At 43.2% G+C, this 19,742-nt stretch overlaps 1 protein-coding gene across 1 annotated transcript; it reads right to left on the bottom strand.

Moving 5' to 3' along the window:
* Positions 1 to 13,809: 13,809 nt before the first annotated feature.
* On the bottom strand, positions 13,810 to 19,054 carry CD24 (CD24 molecule). Its single transcript, XM_054197374.1, has 2 exons — positions 18,919 to 19,054; positions 13,810 to 16,249 (listed from the first exon to the last, which is right to left on the bottom strand). The coding sequence occupies exons 1-2, from the start codon at positions 18,985 to 18,987 to the stop codon at positions 16,064 to 16,066; spliced, it is 255 nt and encodes an 84-aa protein (XP_054053349.1). The 5' UTR covers positions 18,988 to 19,054; the 3' UTR covers positions 13,810 to 16,063.
* Positions 19,055 to 19,742: the final 688 nt, after the last annotated feature.

Here is a 19,742-nt window from a genome sequence, read left to right as displayed (position 1 = left end):
GTACATTAATATATCTTTCCTGACATTTACTGTCAGGACTCAGTTTTCCTTACGGTCAATCTAGTTCACACAATTTAGTCTCTTATTGGCTGGGACCTTTTCAGACTAAGAATATCTCACAGTCCCTCTGTTGCATGATGATTCCCACCACTTTAGGTGTCTGTTTTATCAATCACAAGAACTATAGACTATTCTGAAAAATAAATTGTTTGCCTTAGAAACTGATATGATTAAAGTCAAAAGTGTGAATAAGATTCAGAAGATGTTGCCTTTGCACGATGTGCGCTCTCAGGAACAAAGAAAGAATTTCCATTTTCTATCTACCTTTTGGCCTTTCTCATTTTTTGAGTGTAATTTGCATTTGAAATCAGGACAGAGTGTAGGTTGATGCCGCATTTTTTTCCTTTTAAACAGATCTCATGTTATTCTTCTGCCAGGTGGGCCCTTGTGTTACTCTCCCAGTTCCTCACTACACTGCAGTCAGTTCATATGATCATATGAAATTACTGTCAATATAATGAAAGTGTTTCATTTCAAGTCTCCTGAACTTACTCATCTACTGAGTCATCAATGGCTTTGTGCTTGCTTTTATCCGAGGGACCCTCTACTGGGAATGAATGACATATTGTATGAAATATCAGCCCAAAGGGGTGAAGCTAGATTGCAAAAGGACATTATTTATAGTTTTGAGACGATGCAAAAATAGATAATTTTGTACCTCATATATTGTTGATTTATTGTAAGAAGATTTTCCACTTGAAGTAGTGAGTTAGTTGTATCTTGGATTGAGGATAAGGAAACAAATTGAGCAAAAGGTATCGATAAGAAATGACTGTATCAAAACAATTAAAGCCAAATTATTTCCCTTGAGAACAAAGGAAGGTCAGACTTAAACGGAGTGGTACAATTTGATGGCTTCTTCCTTCCCCTCTAGGTCTTTTGTGTGTGAAGTCCTCTTTAGGCTCTCAGACAGGCAAAAAAAACAGGTAGGAGAGCATTTCTGGAAAAGCTTTCCCTCCGTTCTGTCACTGTTTGTATGTACTGGCCTCTCAGTTCCCGTTACCAGGTACATGCACATACTCTGGCACGGGTGCAGGGAGAGGGACCTCCTGTAGTTCAGTAACACCGCAGCCAAGCTGAGAGCACCCACCTACAGAAGGGAGTCATGCACACTCAGAACAAGCCGCCGCAATGGCTCTCAGGCTTATCGGTGCTCCAGCCCCACACCTGGAGCTGCCCCAGCTGGGAACACTGCAGAAGAAGTATTCTGGAATTATTTCTACATCCCCCTTCAGTTCAGATAGCACTGCATATTTAAGCCTGCGCGCACAACCAGAAGGGATTGCTCTGAATGATGCCCAGCAAATGTCTGAGAAGAGCTGTCAGATAAAGGCTTCATCAATTTCAGTATCCTCAAACAATTTGCATTAAAACAAAGACATGGATGGGATGTCACTGATTGAAGGCACCGCTTCCAGCAGTGAAATATAAGAAGGCAGCGACTGAAAAGGTGCTGAAAGTTTTTGAGGTTTTTCATGCTGCCCAGAGCTGAGATTGATAGCTGAACATGTCATAGTTTTCAAAGCTAAGGGATAATACCCATTCACAATACCACCTTTTTGGTAGAATACGGTCAGCCTCAAGGGGGAAGAAAATCAAGAATACCCATTTGATAATTCTGACAGAAAAATCTGTCACATATGAAGGACTGAGATTAAAATTTAAAATATTAAAATGAACAGTGAGGTACAAAAAGTCAGGCCTCTGCCCCTAAACAGCAACGACAAATGGTAGCTTCTTCAAGTGCAAGGTCTTTGCAGCAGAGGCATTTTGTTTGATGTTTATCAACAGGTAGCAGGGTTATAATCCATGTGTAGTGCTCCTAGTGCCACCTCGACTACTAACAGAACTGGCTAAGTAGCATGGCTGCAGTCTAACACTGGCAAGCCTGGAAAGTGAAATAAATTGTTAGGTTCGTTAGAAGATAGTCCAATTCCTGTAGAACACTACTTCCCAGCCCTTGAGAAATGCTGCTGTTGTTTCACCTGATCAAAGGACTTTGTTTTCAGGAGGAAATAGCAGGTGAATAATTCTACCCCCACCCAAAGTGGGGTGTCTCCATTAGCAACAGTGAAAATTCTCCTCCTCCATGAACAGATGCAAAGTGAGATTCCTGGGAGGAAAGCAGCTCAAAGGCTGTGTTATCTCTTTTGCTTAAGCTCCAACATCAGAGGCAAGCTGCTTTAACATGATGAACCGAAAAAAGAAACAGAAGCTTCCAGTCTAGAAGGTGCAAAAAGCAACTATGCACCAAAGGAAGTATTTTGTATCTTCAATTCAGGTGTCAGTACCTGACTTCTTGCTGTCAGCCAGGGCATCATTCACCAAAAAAAAAATTAAAAATAATTGTCTGCATTTCAAGTAAGTGCTATGGATGGAAATTTAATCTGTCCATCAGTGAGGTGCAGTATCTAATATGTAACTTGCCCTTCCCTCTTACTCCCATGGGTCAATGCACACTTCTGGTTATTTGTAAGATTAAAGACCATGACATTAGCAGAAGCCATTCATGACAAACAGTTCAGGCATTTGACTTCCCCAGAACAGTAGATGTTGATTTTTTGCTATAGCTCCAGCAAAGTAGTGATTAACTGGAAACTCTTCAGAGTTCCAGTGCCAAGGTGGATAGAAAGCACTAAACAAGGACTTGTGAACATCTTTTCTCTCTCTTATTAACAGAAAAATTTGCACATCCAGGATAGCTGACACAACTCATTCTGATGACTTCATTTCTGGCTCTGTTTTCCAGTCACAGGTTAGGGGTATTTGATGTTAGCACCACTGTGTGTTTCTCCGTTCACAGGGGTCAGAGAATGCTGCCAAAGCAGAGCTGTATCATGGGCTTAAACTCAGAATGAATCATAGAATCATTTACATTGGAAAAGATCTTTAAGATCATTAAGCCCAACCGTTAACCTAGCACTGCCAAGTCCACCACTAAACCATGTCCCTCAGCATCACATCTACCGGTTTTTTGAATACCTCCAGGGGTGGTGACTCAACCACTTCCCTGGGCAGCCGGTTCCAGTGCTTGATAACCCTTTCGGTGAAGAAGTTTTTCCTAATATCCATCCTAAACCCCTCCTGGCACAACTTGAGGCCACTTCCCCTTGTCCTATCACTTGTTACTTGGGAGAAGAGACTGACCCCCACCTCTCTACAACCTCCTTTCAAGTTGTATTAGGGAGTGATAAGGTCTCCCCTCAGCCTCCTTTTCTCCAGGCTAAACAACTCTAGCTCCCTCAGCCTCTCCTCATAAGACTTGTGCTCCAGACCCCTCACCAGCTTCATTGCTCTTCTCTGGACCTGCTTCGGCACCTCAATGCTCTTCTTGCACTGAGGGGCCCAAAACTGAACACAGTATTCGAAGCGTGGCCTCACCAGTGCTGAGTACAGGGGGACAATCACTTCCCTAGTCCTGCTGGCCACGCTTCTTCCAATACAATGGTACATGATACAACGATACATGAAATTCAGGTGCATATTCAAGTAACACTGCCTCCAGCTTCTGGCACTCAGGTCTACTGGGAGCTGAGCAAAAGGAGATGCACAGCACCACACCATGTTAAGCACAAGCCTCGGTGACCCCAGGCCCCGTTGTTCAAGGTCTAACCAGAGAAATCCCCAGTTTTCTTGTTCTCCAGCTGTCTCATTCTCCCCTGGGCAGAAGGAGGCTGCTCCCTCTGCGCCAGTGTTTGTGATGCTGTGAGATGTAGATACAGCTCTTTCAAAACAGCACAAAAACTTCAGATGGTTGAAACGTAAGGGGAGAATTCAGGCCTCATAAGAATTACTCTTCCTTCTGCCACTGGTTCACTGCTCCTGTCTTGTAAGCAGTCTTTGCCTCAATTCCTCTCTCACACCTCTAGACAAGTCTGACTCATTTGTCTTCCAGGGATGTTTTAAGATGTAATGGATGTTTTATTACATAGTACCATAAGCCTTTTGGATGAAAGGACCAATTTAAAGAATTTACTAATGAAAACCATTAATAATAAATGTGATTACAGAGCTTTTGTAACAATTCAACAACTTCAGAATATTCCAACGCCTGCACTATCCATTTACGATTTTAAAACAGATGAAGATAACAGAATTTTTACAGAGACTTGTAAAAGGGATCAATCCTACATGATTATTAAAAAGAAAGGATTTCTTCTGGGAAAAAAACCCAAATCCCAGGAGTGGGGAAAAAAGGAAGGGGAACAAGTCTTTAAGATATAGTACCAACTTCTAGGTCATAAGAAAATCTCTCAGAAATATGCATAGACTGGCAGGAGGAGGGACGAGTGGGAAGCATTACAGCTATCTCCAAAAGAGTCAAAACCAGACACAGATTAAGGCACTGGATATCACAAGAAAATCATAAATCATTAACATTAAAAACAGAACAGTAGAGAAGAAAATGGATGAAATAGCAAAAAGATATTGTTTCTAATGGAAAATAAGAAGAAAATAAGAAAGGTTGCAGCAATTGCAACCTGGCTGAAGCAATTGCTTCAATCAGAATTCAGTGCTGCAGTCTTTGACTTCAACAAAAACCTGAGTTAAAATTACAAAACCAGACCTCAGTAATACTAATCCTTCGGCAGACAATGTTGCTAATCACTAGACATCCAATGGGCCTTAGTTTAGTTTGCCAAAAAAGTCTTAATTTTGCCCTACTTAATATTTGAAAGGTTTTTAAATTAACATCAGTATATGCCTCCCACAAGATTTTACAAAAAGTCGTGATCTGTTGCTTGCATTCGACACAAGTATTCACTAGAGAAACATAAGTTGATATGCTCGCTTGATGTTCACAACGCATTTTGAAGATTAAAAGTATCATGTGCTAAACATTAAGCTAGTCTGACCATCTTCTCATTACACTGCAGATAGACAACCTGTCAGGACAAGAAAAACGAGACACAAAGCTGGTCTGGTGAGGATCCTGTTTTGCCTTTGAGAAAATGTTAAAATAATTGATAGTTTCAATAATAGATAGTTTCAAAGTATTAAGCATTCCTTTGCTCACTGCTTCAAAGGGGTCCCCAAATACCTAGAAACATAACTATTTTCCTTTTCATGTTTGATAGGAAAAAAGTACTAAAAAGATTCTTAAAAATACAAATAAAGAGACCTATCCACTTTTTGACCCTTTATCTAAAATTAAAACCAAATTTGAGTGCTTTACATCTCCCCCTGTAATGAAAAGCCTCACAAAAAGACTCTGATGTAGAACTAATTTGCATTCTGAATATGCTGAATGGACTACAGAGACTATAGTAACCTTTAGAGAATCTTCGCTGTGTTAAAAAAGTAATTCATACTCTATCTCCTTCTACAGAAAATGAAAGGTTGAAAGATGTAAATTAGCCAAAACAAACAAAGCTTTCATAGTATATTATGAGCTCCAGGTCTCCTGTGCATTTACTAAAATTTCAGTAATTCCTCTTCCAATTTCAAGCACAATAAGCTTGGACCATTTGACAAACTCCTTATCACCATTTTATTTAAGCGTTGCCACATACAGAAGCATATTTCAAGGAGAGATGCATTGAGAAACAACTTCTTTGAACTTGTTTTTCTCTTCCTTACGCTTTCCCCCATGCCATCAAATGGATGACAGGTTTTTTGTTATTTAAATCTCCCATGATTTCCAGCCTGGCTAACTGACTTTTGGGTTACATGACCTTGCGGTGCACGTACCTCTTCACATTTCTTTAATTCGTGTGTTGAAACCCACTGGCCCACCTCAACAGATTTTAGCAGCATGGTCAAAGTCCCAAACAGAATTTAGTTCCTGATCACCCCATGAAAACAGAGATCTGGGGAAAAGAGAAACACCCTCTAAAAAGCCCAATTAAGAACTTGGCAACATCATACACTTGTCTCATGTGAGAGACAGTGAGCCTTTCTAAAGGCTCAGCTCACACAGAAGGTGTCTGTTAGGTACCAGAATTCCCCCAGCTTCAGTGTTGATGGGGTTGTTCATTAGAGGGCAATAAAGTTAACATCAAAAGCAGTAAAATAATAATTTGCTAACAATTTCTTATCCCCACCCAAAAGTTATTTGGCTTTTATCCATGCAAGCTCTCTATATTTCTTTATTTCCCCTTGTCCTTGTAATGACTCTGCAAGTCCTACATAACCATGCCATATTGCTTCTCCATATCCCCCCAATCCTTGGCTGCTCTGTCCTTTTGTCTCTCGCTACACAAGTTTCTCTGCAGACCTGAGGTAAAGACAGCATCCATTATATTCAGCTATGGAGACACTAGCCTCTTTGACATATGCTTCGCAGATCTCAAGCTACAAGGAGTGCTGTGCAAGGTGAAGTTTGTCCTCCTGCCTTGGAAGACAGACATCTGCTTGCACAAGAGACACATGGCTTCACATCTTCCACCTCCCCTGGTTAGAGCTGTGGTGGAGTTATGTTAGCTCTTTTTCAAATACGTGCAGTATAACACTACCCAAGCACCGGAATGGACAACCTTGTTATTAGGATTTGCTAACTGGAGCTGGAGCTGGAGATATCCACAAGTCTTGTTATCAGCAGCTGAGGAGAGATATTTCCAAACCTCCCTTGCCTGCTGACAACTGACACCAAAGGGGGCAACATGACATAATAAAATGACAAGCCTGCAGAAATCTGTGGCTGTAACTATTATGTTAACACAATGGAAGCAAAGAGCCTATCCCTACACTGGGCACACAGAAAGGTAAAGTCTCACTCAGGCACCACATTTAAGCTGGTTTGTGTTGTCCACCTGACAAGACCTTTATTAAACCTCAGAGGATCCATCTGAACTTTCCATACCCAAGCAACTGATTCAGGGGTGCAGCACTCACAAAAGTGGGAAACTAGAGCGACTCAGCATTATTCAACCAGATTATTTGGTTTAAAGGGACATTTTACACAGAAGAAAATTTTTGTGGAGAGGAAAGGGGGGACTCCTAACGTGTGCTCTTTGTGCTCTAGGATTGCATCAACTCTATTATCCTAGAATCAGAGGGAAAAAAGGGCTGTGAGAGGCCATCCAGCCCTCCCCTTGCCCAAAGGCATGATCAGCTTGATCTAAACTATTCCCAAATGATGTTTATCTAATCTGCTTTCAGAAACATCCACAAGCTCCCCCAGCCATTTAGCTTAATGCTTCAGTATGTGACTTGCTCTCTTCACAGCGCGCAGGAAGAACAGGCTATTGTTTATGTCTTAGTTCTTTATGTCTTAGTAACTATCTTTTATGTGCAGGTTTCATTACGCTTCACACTTCCCTTTTAGCAACGGAATATGCTCCACTCTTTCTACTTTTATCCATCTACACTACTCATGATTTTCATTGCTCTACTCGGAATTTTACCAGTTCATATCTGATAATCCAAATTATCAGATATGCTCCGTATCTGCAGCATCCAAAACTGGACACAGGACTTCGGCTTTGGGACTTGTAAGACTTCTGTTGAAGGGTTTACTCTAAGGATTTTTTGGACATTTCTGTCTTTTCTAAATCCCTCCCCTATGCCGCCTTTTTCCCCACCAGATGACACTACCTGCCATCCCAGCCCTGCCCTCTCCTCAGCCTCCCTAACCACCGACCCCGCTGTTTAGGCTGTGCAAGACAGCAATTAAATCCCAATTTTTCCTTCCTTTCCCAGGTGGAACAAACACAGCTCCCCAAGCCTCTCCTCCTATGTTACATGCTCCAGAGCCAAGACCACCGCTGTGGCTTTCCTCTGGCCTCTCTCAGTCTACTCTTGTACTGGGGGTCCCCAAACTGCACACCATATTGCAAATGTGGTTGCATGAGAGATGAATAAAGACAGACATTGAGGTGCTGGAGCGGGTCCAGAGAAGGGCAACGAAGCTGGTGAGGGGTCTGGAGAACAAGTCTTATGAGGAGAGGCTGAGGGAGCTAGAGTTGTTTAGCCTGGAGAAAAGGAGGCTGGGGGGAGACCTTATCACTCCCTAATACAACTTGAAAGGAGGTTGTAGAGAGGTGGGGGTCAGTCTCTTCTCCCAAGTAACAAGTGATAGGACAAGGGGAAGTGGCCTCAAGTTGTGCCAGGAGGGGTTTAGGATGGATATTAGGAAAAACTTCTTCACCGAAAGGGTTATCAAGCACTGGAACCGGCTGCCCAGGGAAGTGGTTGAGTCACCACCCCTGGAGGTATTCAAAAAACCGGTAGATGTGATGCTGAGGGACATGGTTTAGTGGTGGACTTGGCAGTGTTAGGTTAACAGCTGGACTTAATGATCTTAAAGGTCCCTTCCAACCTAGACAATTCTATGATTCTATGATAGCGATCATTTACCTCAACCTGCTCTCGACCCGCTGGCTCTGGCCAGGGAGTTCAGAAGTGCGTGCCATGGCCGTGTGTCCCCACTTCCCTGCGGGCACACAGCCGGGGCGCTCCCTGCCCTCAGCTTCAGCTTCCACCCCGGGGTCACACCTGCCGCTGGGATCCCACCCTGCGTGTTTGCCCTGCTCCTTATCTGCAGCCCACAGCTCCCTCTCCCCCCAGGGTGTCTTGCATGGCAGGGCAGCCTCACCTGCTCCAGAGAGGAGGTGAGGAGGGGAGAAGGCACCCCTTGTCCCCATGTCCCCAAGGCTGGGGTCATGAGGAATCACATTTTTCCTTGCCTACACATCCGCTGTGCCTTTTTTTGAAGTAAGACTGCAGGGTCGAGGCCGTCTCAAAGCACTTAGCTATAGTGTTACAATAACGTAAGTGATAAGTAGGAGTAAATACAGTATTTCAGTGTTACTGGAAATTGAATGTGAAGGGTCCAGCTGGAAGAGAATGCCATTTTCCAGATTCCCAGTTCATTAGCCTCTCACTCGGCCCCTCCTTCTGTCTTCTCAGAAATCAGTATAAACCCATCACTCAGGTCTTCAGCGCAATGACTGTCTCAAGCCCGAACGTGGGGCTTGACTGAAGCCCCCAGACGACCCTGGGCTGAACCACCAAAGGACTGTGGGACCACTCTGGGACGGCCCTGACCCCAGCGTGTGAGAGCCTGGGCCAGGCGTTTCCCCATGGAAGGAGTGCAGGCAGGCTGCGGAGACCAGGCAGCACCAGGAAACCTTCCATCCTGCTGTGGCAGGGGTGAATGTCACCACCCTGATTGAAAGATATTTCCTTGATGGAAAGATATTTCCAAACACTCCTTCTGCCATAGCAATCATGGGTTCTATAATACAGAAAACAAGCAAGCTGGCAAGGAAAACAGAAAGAGAGGGGCTTAGTTGCTGTTCCCCTGAAAAATAAGCAGAGCTCCCAAGAGGTCTGTAAGAACTTTCAGTATTAGATACTAACTTTACACAGAAGGCAGTCAGACTGCAACCTGCAAGGACACTGATTTCAATGGGAATTAGAAGTCAGGCACCAAATTACCTTTGAAGACCTGGGCTTTAATTACTGCTGCCACAGAAAGCAGTGTAAAACCTGCTGACGACCAGCTAATGCCTTGTGGGAGCTTTGCAGACACTCAGCAATGACTGCCTCTGCTCTGAGGAACACATGACATCAGACTGGAGGGGAAAAAAAAAAGGAGTTAAGTAGAAGTTGAACAGTGTCAGCCTGTCGCTGAGTAAGAACAGACCTGCTAAATGGAAACACATTGAAATACTAATTAAAGTCACAGAGCCCTATCAGCCACCTAGCGAGATCCACAAATCCCTGGTGTATTAGATCACACATTTGGGGATCGAATCTGACATCTTGGAATCTTGGACAGGTGACAGGAGGTTGTGTAGATGCTTTACCTGTCATCCAGGTCCTCCACCATGTTAGCAATGTGCTTTTGCTTTCCGTGAAACTGTGGCAGAAGGTTTAGATCAGTGTCAGATTAAGAGGGCTAAATTAGTGTGGGGTTCACATTGTGTCCCGAAAATGACTGAGTGTTGTTTTGGTATTTTAATTTTAGTAAAAACACAGACTGGCAGGAAAAACCCCAGTCTGTCATCCCAGTAATGCTTCACATTGGCTCATTTACTGGTAGTACTTTGCAAGAGGGAACACCTTACGGAAGCCTGAGAATTTTGGAATGAAGGCAATGACTAATTCCAAGTTGAAAAAAATCTGCTGCATTGCATGTAGTTTTCTGTTATTTTCCTGAAACAGGAAAGATAACAAAATCAGAGTAGTGAGAACAGCGTTAAAAAGGAATTTGAAGATACTGTTGGAAACTTATAAAAGGACAGTAAAAGCCAGCAAGTTTTAGAAAACATATTAAAAAAAAAATTGTAGATAGTAGATACATGACAGCAAATGTCATCATGTCTCAGGATAATAATGCTATCACATCTTTGTATTACTCTCACAGTCCTGTCAAAGGACTTTTCTGGTTCATTATTCAAAAACTTCTTTGTAAGTAAGCATTAAAACGCTGAAACTGCCATGTTCAAGCAAAGACTACACCAAGTCCATTTTCATGCTATCAACATTTCCCAGATTGGCTTCTTAAAGGAAAAATGCACTGAACAACTACCAGGTAATCTGCTTGCAGAGGAAATTCTCCCTCTCTCCTAAAACAATGAGGGTCTTAAAAACATGGTTTCTATCCATTTAAAATTGTTTTTTAATCCTTGCTATTATGGCTCCGACTGACGTAATTAGCTGTAAGCACTCAATCAGCTTTGAATCCCAGCCGTCTAATCAATCAGACGACATGCATATGTCTGATATGTATATCCTTATGGTCTCAAACTTCACTCTTACCCTCAAAAAATATTTGCATTTTCTACAATTGAGTAGAAAAAACATACAGCTTTTGTCATGTGAAGTTTTACATATTTCAGTACAATGAACACAGACTTTAAGTCCTAATTATGCACACCACGCAATCTGAAAAAAAGTCCACGCTGTGTTTTCAGTGAGAGTTGTTGAAAAGAGGGAAACGGAACAAATGCTTTACAGAGGCGCTGCTTCCTTTAATAATTTGTGCCACATAAAGAATACTTTTCACACTAGGTCATTCAAGAGAGATTTTGGTGGAATGCGATCATTCAGTTTATGCAGCAGAACCAAGCTACCACGATTTAATTCTGCTGCGTCCTCAATTTTTATATTGTGCACCCATCAGTTGTTAAAGCATAGCTCCTGCTAAGCTGGAAGCACGAAAGAAAGAGTCTCAGGTCACTTCTGAAAAGCTTGAAAATGTTTTACTGACATATTTGTAGCAGATATATTGCAGGAAGTATCGCTGGATTCAAGAGAGAACTGAATGACCCTTCAGAGAGAAGATTTTGTTAGTTCAGGATTTTGGTTGGGCCGTATAAAATTGATCATGGTTTGTTTTTTTTCTCCAGCTCCAGGTCATTCATTCCAGGCATTTTGACGAAGAATAAACCAGAGCAATTACGCATTCATGAGCGGGATGCTGAGGGCTTCACTTGGAAAACTGAAGGCTGATAACCAAAGCAAGCATCAAGTGTCTTTCCCAAGGCCACTGCATAGCGATGAAAACTCTGCATCTTAGAACACGTACTGCAGACAGCCTAGTGCTGCTCTTTAAACCGCTGCAGGTAAAATGATGGATTTAAAATAACCAGCCTCTTCATCTGTTGGGGTGCGGTAGACCTGTACAGTGCACAAAATCTAACGTGTACTCTATAATGAAGAGCTTTGTGCTGCGAAGAGGCAGAGCTTGGCAGATCCTATTTCAAAGTTATCTTTAATGCGAAAACCATGAAACGTTCTCCAATTGTATCCATTACAATAAAGTCGCTGGATGATAAAGCCTGCTACCTAAATCATTTCAGTCAGGTATGGGAAATCAGATCCCTATGAGGCTTGAACGCACACAAAATGCAAATCGCTCCCAACTGCCTCTAATATATGCATGTTTATATACGTCCTGGCTTTCGGATAGAAGGTGTCATTGTGAGCTCTGCTGCGGAGCCTGATGTAACCCGAGTGCAGGGAAACGCTGACTCGGAAAGATGCACCACAAAGAGCCCGGCTCTGCAAGTGCTCCTTCTCATGGGTCCTTCCACAGACCACCCGGCTGCCTAAGGACTACTCTCTGGAGAAACGACTCCATACGAAACACTGTACTAATGACATCAGGGAGAATGCTGCTGTCTCCAGCTAGCTGGAGAGTATTTGCATTGTGGAGGCAAATCCTAAGTGTTTGAGGGATTAGGCTAAAAGCTGGGAATGGCTTGTCAAAATAGTCCTGAGCTCATTTGAAAAGTCACTTATTGAGACCTTAATAATGTCACACCTCCATGCAGAGAAAGTGCTCCTTAGCACAGCACAGCGGCAGCAGGCACGCCGCCTTTCACGTGCGGAGAAAGGCTCGGGGTACATGATTTCATCTTGCTGAAAACAAGGAAGCCACTAGCAGAAGCTCTAATAGCATTGGATCTGGCCCAAAATACTTCACCTTGTGGAGATTTGCGTTGAATGGAAGTTGTTCATTCCAAGTCCCTGCAGATTTCTAAGCCAGCTGAAAACTGCAGTTTGAAAAAAACTGAAGGGCTGTTCACAACACGAGGTTGTGAAGGAAGGAACAGTAGGCTGCACACAAACCGTAAGTGCTCATTTTAGGCTATTTCATTCAAATAATAACACTATACTTTATTCAGGACATATGTGGCTAGTGCATGTTTACGACGAAAGCAGTGCCGTGCATCAAACAGAAGCAGAATTGTTTCAGAGGCATTGCAACATACGTTATCCAGACACGCTCCAGCTGGACAGATTCGTGAGAGGAATAGGTAAGAGCTGGTTCCAGTTATTATAGGTGTCATTCTAAAAAATTAAATAGCTGTTAAGTGCGTAGGCTCCCCTCTCCTCCCTCCCCTCCCGCCTGCCCCTTTCGTTAAATAAATCCATCAAGTCCTCTTTCCCTGGGTGGATTTCTTCATCACCGATTCCATTGTTCTGGGATGGAACGGAACAGAACAAAGGTTACCAGATTGTATTTCTAAATCACTCATCTGCTCTGCAGAAAACTCAAAAACTCAAGAGAGTTTAAATATGCTTAGACGCTATTAAAAAGCAATCTGGCCATATTTATTTTTTTTTTTTAAAAAAAAGGAGGGGAAAAAAAAAAAGCATGCCACCAGCTAAGCCAATCATCCCAATTCATTTGGATATTTAACAAAAACTTAACTTCAAGCATATTCCTATACTTCATTTATTTCACTGGTACATCATTAAAGACCACTGTTGCAGGCGTCTTGTTCTCTGTCTCTCCTTGGAGAGAGTCTATTTTCAATTTTATGTTTGTAGAGAAGACACCCAGCCAGGTAATGGCTGGTGTAACATTTTATCTTCACGCTTTCTTCTGGAGCCCGCAGAGGAGCTAAACGAGGGAACAATGTGCTCTGACGCTCCCTGCGGATTCCAAGATACATTCAAATGGTGAGCTCTGACAAACCCATCCCGCTCCTCGGGTTTGTTCAGCCTACTGGAAAAGTAAAGGAACACAATCAAAGGCTCTGCCGCGCTGCATTCCCTCCAGAGCCTCAGGAGGCCTCTCCGGGGGCCTCTTTCCCAATGAAAAATGCCAACCATCGTGCAGCATGACTAAGTAGCCAGGCGTTTTTAAATGTGTTTCTCCACATCTAGGGAGTAAAGATAATCAGTCAGAACATCATTGGGCCTTTTAAGGGTTATCAGGAAGGAGCATACCTGAAAAAACAACAAAGACACCACTTCGGAATGTCATGTACTATGTGTTTTTCAATTCTCATCCAGGTGTGGTTTGGTTTTTTTTTTTTTTTTTGCTTTTCAGCAAAATATTGCACAAATTTCTGCCTCTTCCAGTCTCTCTCCTTCACCAAGCATGGTGAAACTTGAATTATTAGAATATTCTTACTATATTAACAGAGTTCGCAGGAGTCAGAAACCTCAAGCAGTTAATTCACATATTTTATAACCAGGAGCTGAAACACAGCTTTAGCCATTGTGAGGCAAATAACTCACTGCCCACAGTAAGAAACAGAGGAAAACTCTGTTTAAGCACTGTTTGTTTAAAATGAAATCATAGTAATACTTTGAAAGGGAAGAGGCTATAATAAGAATGGAAAACCTACTACAGTTACTAGAGAAGTGAATCAAACCTCACCAACTGATTTCAGAGTGGAATCCAGACTCCCAGAGTCACTAAACCTTACAGAGAAATAAAACTAATTACACTTCAGCATTTCTAGACCTTGAGATTTTTAATCACATATACAGTCTTGCTTAACAGTTCATTCACTTTATGCAGGCAAGTTACAAGTTTTTGTGGAAGTGTCTGGAAGTGCATCTAGAATGCATTGCCTGTCCACCATTTTATTTACAGGTTTTTTTCCCTCAAATGAAAATCAGTAGCTAATAAATCAAAGCATAGTTACACAAACACAAAAATACAATCATTAACATTTTACTGGATACAAATGATAAGCATGAGGAAATGTCCATGTACACTCACTGACATGAACTTGTGTTAGTTTGCTATTAATATATGATACTCTGGAATGATGGTCATGTAACTGAAAGACAGATGTGGATTAAAAAAAAAAAATAGAGAGCCACTCATGTTTGACATGATCTTATACTGAGATAAATATCTATACACAGTGATATGATCATGTATACTCACATGTGGTCATATCGGCTTTTTTTTTTTCTGACAAGGTATTATCATCAAGGTAGCTGAACCTCCTCAACAAAGCTTGCTTGGATCAAGTACCAGATACTATTACCTAAAGCACTGGATGATACAGAAACAATCTGTGCAAGTATAGCAATTTTGAGTCAGAAAATTTTTAAAAAGTAGTATTTACAAAGGTAACTTTTAAATTCAGTGATTAAATTAAGACTCCAGTCTTCATATTCCAAACATCTGATCATTTAATTTCTTATTTTTGGCATTTTGCTCTCCTCTCTCCACTCCTTCTCCCCACCGCAAATATCAGCCGATGTTTAAAGTAAACTATCACAATTAAAACTCTTCAAAAAAAACCAAAACAGTAAGTTATTCACCTTGTGCCAAAAAAAAAAAAAAGCAGCACTAGAACATTACTCAAAAGATTCCATAAATCCTTCATAATTAAGGAAAGTTCCAGGAGCAAAAAGAACTTATACAACTTGTAGAACATGGGAGGAGAAATAGGGGAAAGAGGAGACATTTATCCCTTGACTTTTTTTTTTTTTTTGTCTGAACTTCATTTGCAAAAAGCTCCTGGTACTTTTCCCAATGTTTCCACACCTCTGTCCTCTGGCACATATGGTTTAATATACAAACAATTTAAATAAAATGTCAAATTCAAATTCCCACCATAAATAATTCCACTCTTATGAAAAGTGGTGGTTTTTAGCTATTTCAAAACTAGTCCTGCCAGGCTAGCCATTTGGTTAGGACTCAGAAGTAAGAGGATTCTTACAAAAATTTGGTATTCTATTTTTATCCTTGTAACAATTTCATACAAATGATATCTAGACAAAACCCTTTTCACTGATACTTTCTTTCTTTTGTATACACTACCCATAGGTTATAACCATATAGGCTGTGGGAGAAACAGACCCCTGGAGCTTTTCTGTGTTTTCTAGTGGTTCTACGAGCCTGTTGACTTTAATGAATTTAAACGGAAAATAAAATCTCTTCAAGTCCTTACTCTAAATGGTAGATAAACCGTCTAGCCTTTTTCTTGGTGGAGTGTTATCATCCATCCATATTATAAGATACTGCATTTCTTCTCAGCTTTAAATCAGAGGTTGCCAATACTGTCTCATTTTCCTTCCATCTTGTTTTTCCAAATTCCAGCTCATTTGGTGAAGAGAGCTCATTGTTTTACCTCCTTGCTGAAGTTGGTCTTTTCACACTGGTCAGGTTTGGAAAGTCAGAATACTGAGTGCTTCTCTAGGTCAGACTGGTACTAATTAGAGTATGGAGTGGAACCAAGCTGGTTTGATGTAGAGTTTGGACTGATTGATTTTCATGCTGGGTCGGAGATCTAGTCATCTCGGATGGTTCAGGAAACTGGGTGGGGAGTGGTAGCCATTTCCATGCCAGAGTCTCTTAACAGCAAAAATACAGAAGAGAAACTGAGAGAATGAAAAGAAGACTTGTGGTTGAATGAAGGGAACTTCCATGTCCCTGAGCGGTGGCATTGTTCACTGAATTTGTGACAGTTGACAGAGAAACGGAACTTGCTGAAAAATTGTTTGAAGGTGTTGTATTTGTTCCATTGGAATCACAGTAGATCTAGAATGCAAGGGGAAGGAAAAAATAACAAAAAGGAGGTTTTGTGGATTATTTTTTCTTTTTTTTTTTTTCTTTTTTTTTTTTAAAAACAAACAACAGAAGACAAGTTAGTTGTAATGAAGAATGTGTAGCACCACTCACAGTACTCAGATACCATACACACAATTGCTCATGCCTCTCATTGTGCAGCTCAGGACAAAGACATTTTGAATTGCATGCATGGGATTTGTTAAACAAATAAATCTAACACTTTTCTAAATGTTTCTCTGTTGTTACCTAGCTATCACTTTATCAAAACTCTCCACTAAAACAAAAGTTAGAATAGAATAGAGAAGTAGGTTTCAAAAACTTCACACAAAAAGAAAAAAATGCAGATGTAAAGCTATGCAAAAATCTTGGATAAACAAGACTTTCAGACAACTGCATGAATTCATCGTCTTTGCAGACTAAGCCACAAACGAAAATATGAACAGACAGTGAAGAACCTACTGATACTGTTTCTGGGGCTGGTTTGGAAATTCCTTTCAAGCAACGGTGGGGCTTATGTGAGCGGACTAAATATTTCAGCCTCTCACATCTCCTATCTTGCCGTGGTAGTGCTGAGCTGCAGAACTTAACACAATGGAACTATACTGATTAAATCATAACCTATCTGCTTGCAAGAGTATACAAATAGGAAATGCTGTGGAAAGACCACATAATATTAGGAAATTAAAAAAACGCTAACAGAAAGGAAAAATCAAAAAATTCATTTTTTTCCCCTCCCTAACTCTGTATTATATGCATAGAACATAAAAATTTGCACCCCGTATAGCTTCAGTATCAAGCTACTTCCTACCCATCCACAGGAAAACTTTCAAAGCCAAGCTAACATGTTCTTTTTTTCCAGTGAAAAAAAGCATGTCATATACGAAGATGAAAAGCAATAGCAAGAACCGCATATTTGCTCCCCTGAAACAAGCATAGTTTAGCAAGCTTGGCTTCAGCTCTATGGCAGCAAACTTGTATTACAGCAGAGCCTTCTGGTAAGCTCTGATAGAGGTAGCTGAAGTAACAGAAAATGTCTTTTTTTTAAACCAGAGCAGTTAGTTTAATAAATAATGCTCTCCATAAAAGGCGCCTTTATTGTTTCATATCTCTAGTGCTGCTGAGAAGATTAATTTTCTTTAGCAGAAAAAATAATTATAGTCCTTTAATGCTGAAGCCATGTGGTCAGTGTTAATTTTATTAAAAAATTGCATGAGCATTTTCTTTAAGAGTTTTCTACGAAAAAAAGCATATCCTAGAAAAGTATCAGGATGGCATAAAGCTTCTGGTAGTCAGGGTTTTTGGCAGCCAGCAACATGCTGGAAGCCATTTAGGACTGCAGGATAAAAATCGCTGTGTGGAAGTTTCTGTTGAAACCAGTCCGAAAGTGATCAATAATGAATTGCCCAGTTAACAACCCACAAGCTGAATAAGCGGCAAGCCCCAACCCGCCCTGGAATTTTTTCAGTCTTCATTCAAAGTCTCCGCTGCTGTTTCACACATGGTTCTATATTTTTAGAGTTTTCTTCGCTTTAAGCCGAAAGCCTGGTTTCTGGATAGGGTTTGGGGGTTTTTTTTGTTTGTTTGTTTTTTGGGTTTTGTTTTTCTTGGTGGAAGGTAAAGGGCTTAGAGCCCAGTTCCACAATACCACGATAGATGGGACCCCGGACAGATCTTTTTAACGAGCATGTGACAAATACCGGTAACCCAAAGGGTCTGATCCTGCTCTCATCACCGCCAAGGGCAAGTCTCCCCTGAGCACAGCGGAGAAGGTATAATGCCCTTACTTATAAAGAACGGGGGGGAAGAATATTTAAAACAATCTCCAGCAATCCTTTCGCCGTTTGTTTTTATGATATTGCGTTATTGACCCTTTTCAAAAGGTGGTCCCTAGGAAAAAGGCATCGATGCGGTATCCGGGAACCCCTCTCGGTTTGACCGAAAGGCAAATCACCACCGCCCTCATTTATTATTGCCTTTGCACCAAGACCAAGACTTGTCCAGCCCAGGCCCCCAAACCTCCCGCTCCTGCCGTGGGGCCGGACCCACGGCCCCGGTGAGGGGGAAGGATTCAGACCAGGATCTCGCCGCCCTCCGACTGTAACGCTGGAAGCTACGTCGGGTTTGGAGCCATGGTTCCCCTTCTTTGCAGCGGGGGGAACGAACGCCCCTTCGCCGCTCACGCCCTCCAGGAGCCCCCGAGAAGAAACGCGGCGAACTCCCAACTTCGTTATTTGTTTTTTTTTGTTTTTTTTTTTTTGTTAATTTGAGCGGGGTAACCCGCGCCACCGCCATGCCGGGGCGCTGGCCTCGGGCGGGCGGCGGGGACGAGCCCACCCGCGGGCGGCGGGGCGCCTCCCCAGCCGGGGCTGCCTGGGCTCGTTCCCCTCGCCCCGCCGCCGCCCCGGGGCGGGGGAGCCGCCCACCACCCACGGCGGGCTCCGGGCGGCGAGATGGCGCCGGCCACCCCTCACGACCTCCCGCCCAACGGCTCCCCAGGAGAAGCCCACCCCCCATCCCCGCGCCTGAGGCTGAGCGCGCGTGGTGGCGGTGGCGCCGATGGTGCGGGCTGTGTCTCGGCGTGGCCGCTTTCCAGCCCCTCACACACGGGTGGGGAAGCGCCGAGCCACTGCGGGGCTCACCTGCGTGGGTAGGAGGAGAGCCAGGAGCAGGAGCCCCAGGCCCAGCCGCGCCGCCAGCGCCGTCCCCATGCCCGTCCGCTGCTGTCCCACCGCCGGCCCCGCTGCTGCTCCTGCCGCTGCTCCGGCCGCCGTGACTGCGGACGAGAGAGATGCGCCGGCCCCGCCGCGCCCGGCCTTTTTATGGCAGCGCCCGCTGCCGCCGCCTTCCCCCTCCTCCGCCCCGCAACTCTGCTCCCGCCCCTCCGTGTCCACCGCCGCGCAAGTGGCTGCCACCCCCTGGGCCCCTGTCGCCCCCCGCCCCCGGGCCGGGCTGGGCCAGCTCCCACAGATCCTGCTCGGGTCCCTCTGGCCCCTCTTGGACCGGCCCCAGAGGTTTGTTTCCCACTCCCGTTCAGGTCTTACAGGGGGTGGTGGCTTTGTCGTGTTCTGGCGTGGGCCAGAACCGGCACAGGGCTGCAGAGCTTGAGTTGCAGTTACTCCAGGACAACGCTTATGTTTATAACGACATCAGTCTTTTTTACTAAAAAAACACCACCCCACAACCAAGTCATGGGGGAGAAGAAAATGTAAGGGCAGCTGTAAGTAATTCGGAATGATGGGAACAGTGGGTGAAAGGCTGAGTTAACATCCCGTCTTGTTAAGGGCTGCTGCACCACCAGCGCTCGGGCTTCAGACCACAGGTTGCAATTTCAAGCACTCTTTGGATGTAAATATTTTATTATTACCATTATTTCTTAAAGAGCAGGAAACCGGTGTAACAAGTGGAACAGAAGGTTCTTCCAGCCTCTGCATGTGTGAGGTTCCAGCTTCTGGAACAGTAAATA

This window comes from Rissa tridactyla, chromosome 3, assembly GCF_028500815.1.
Source record: "Rissa tridactyla isolate bRisTri1 chromosome 3, bRisTri1.patW.cur.20221130, whole genome shotgun sequence".
NCBI classification, from domain to species: Eukaryota; Metazoa; Chordata; class Aves; order Charadriiformes; family Laridae; genus Rissa; species Rissa tridactyla.
Note: the sequence above shows the minus strand (reverse complement) of the source record. Positions and strands in the feature narration are given on the sequence as shown.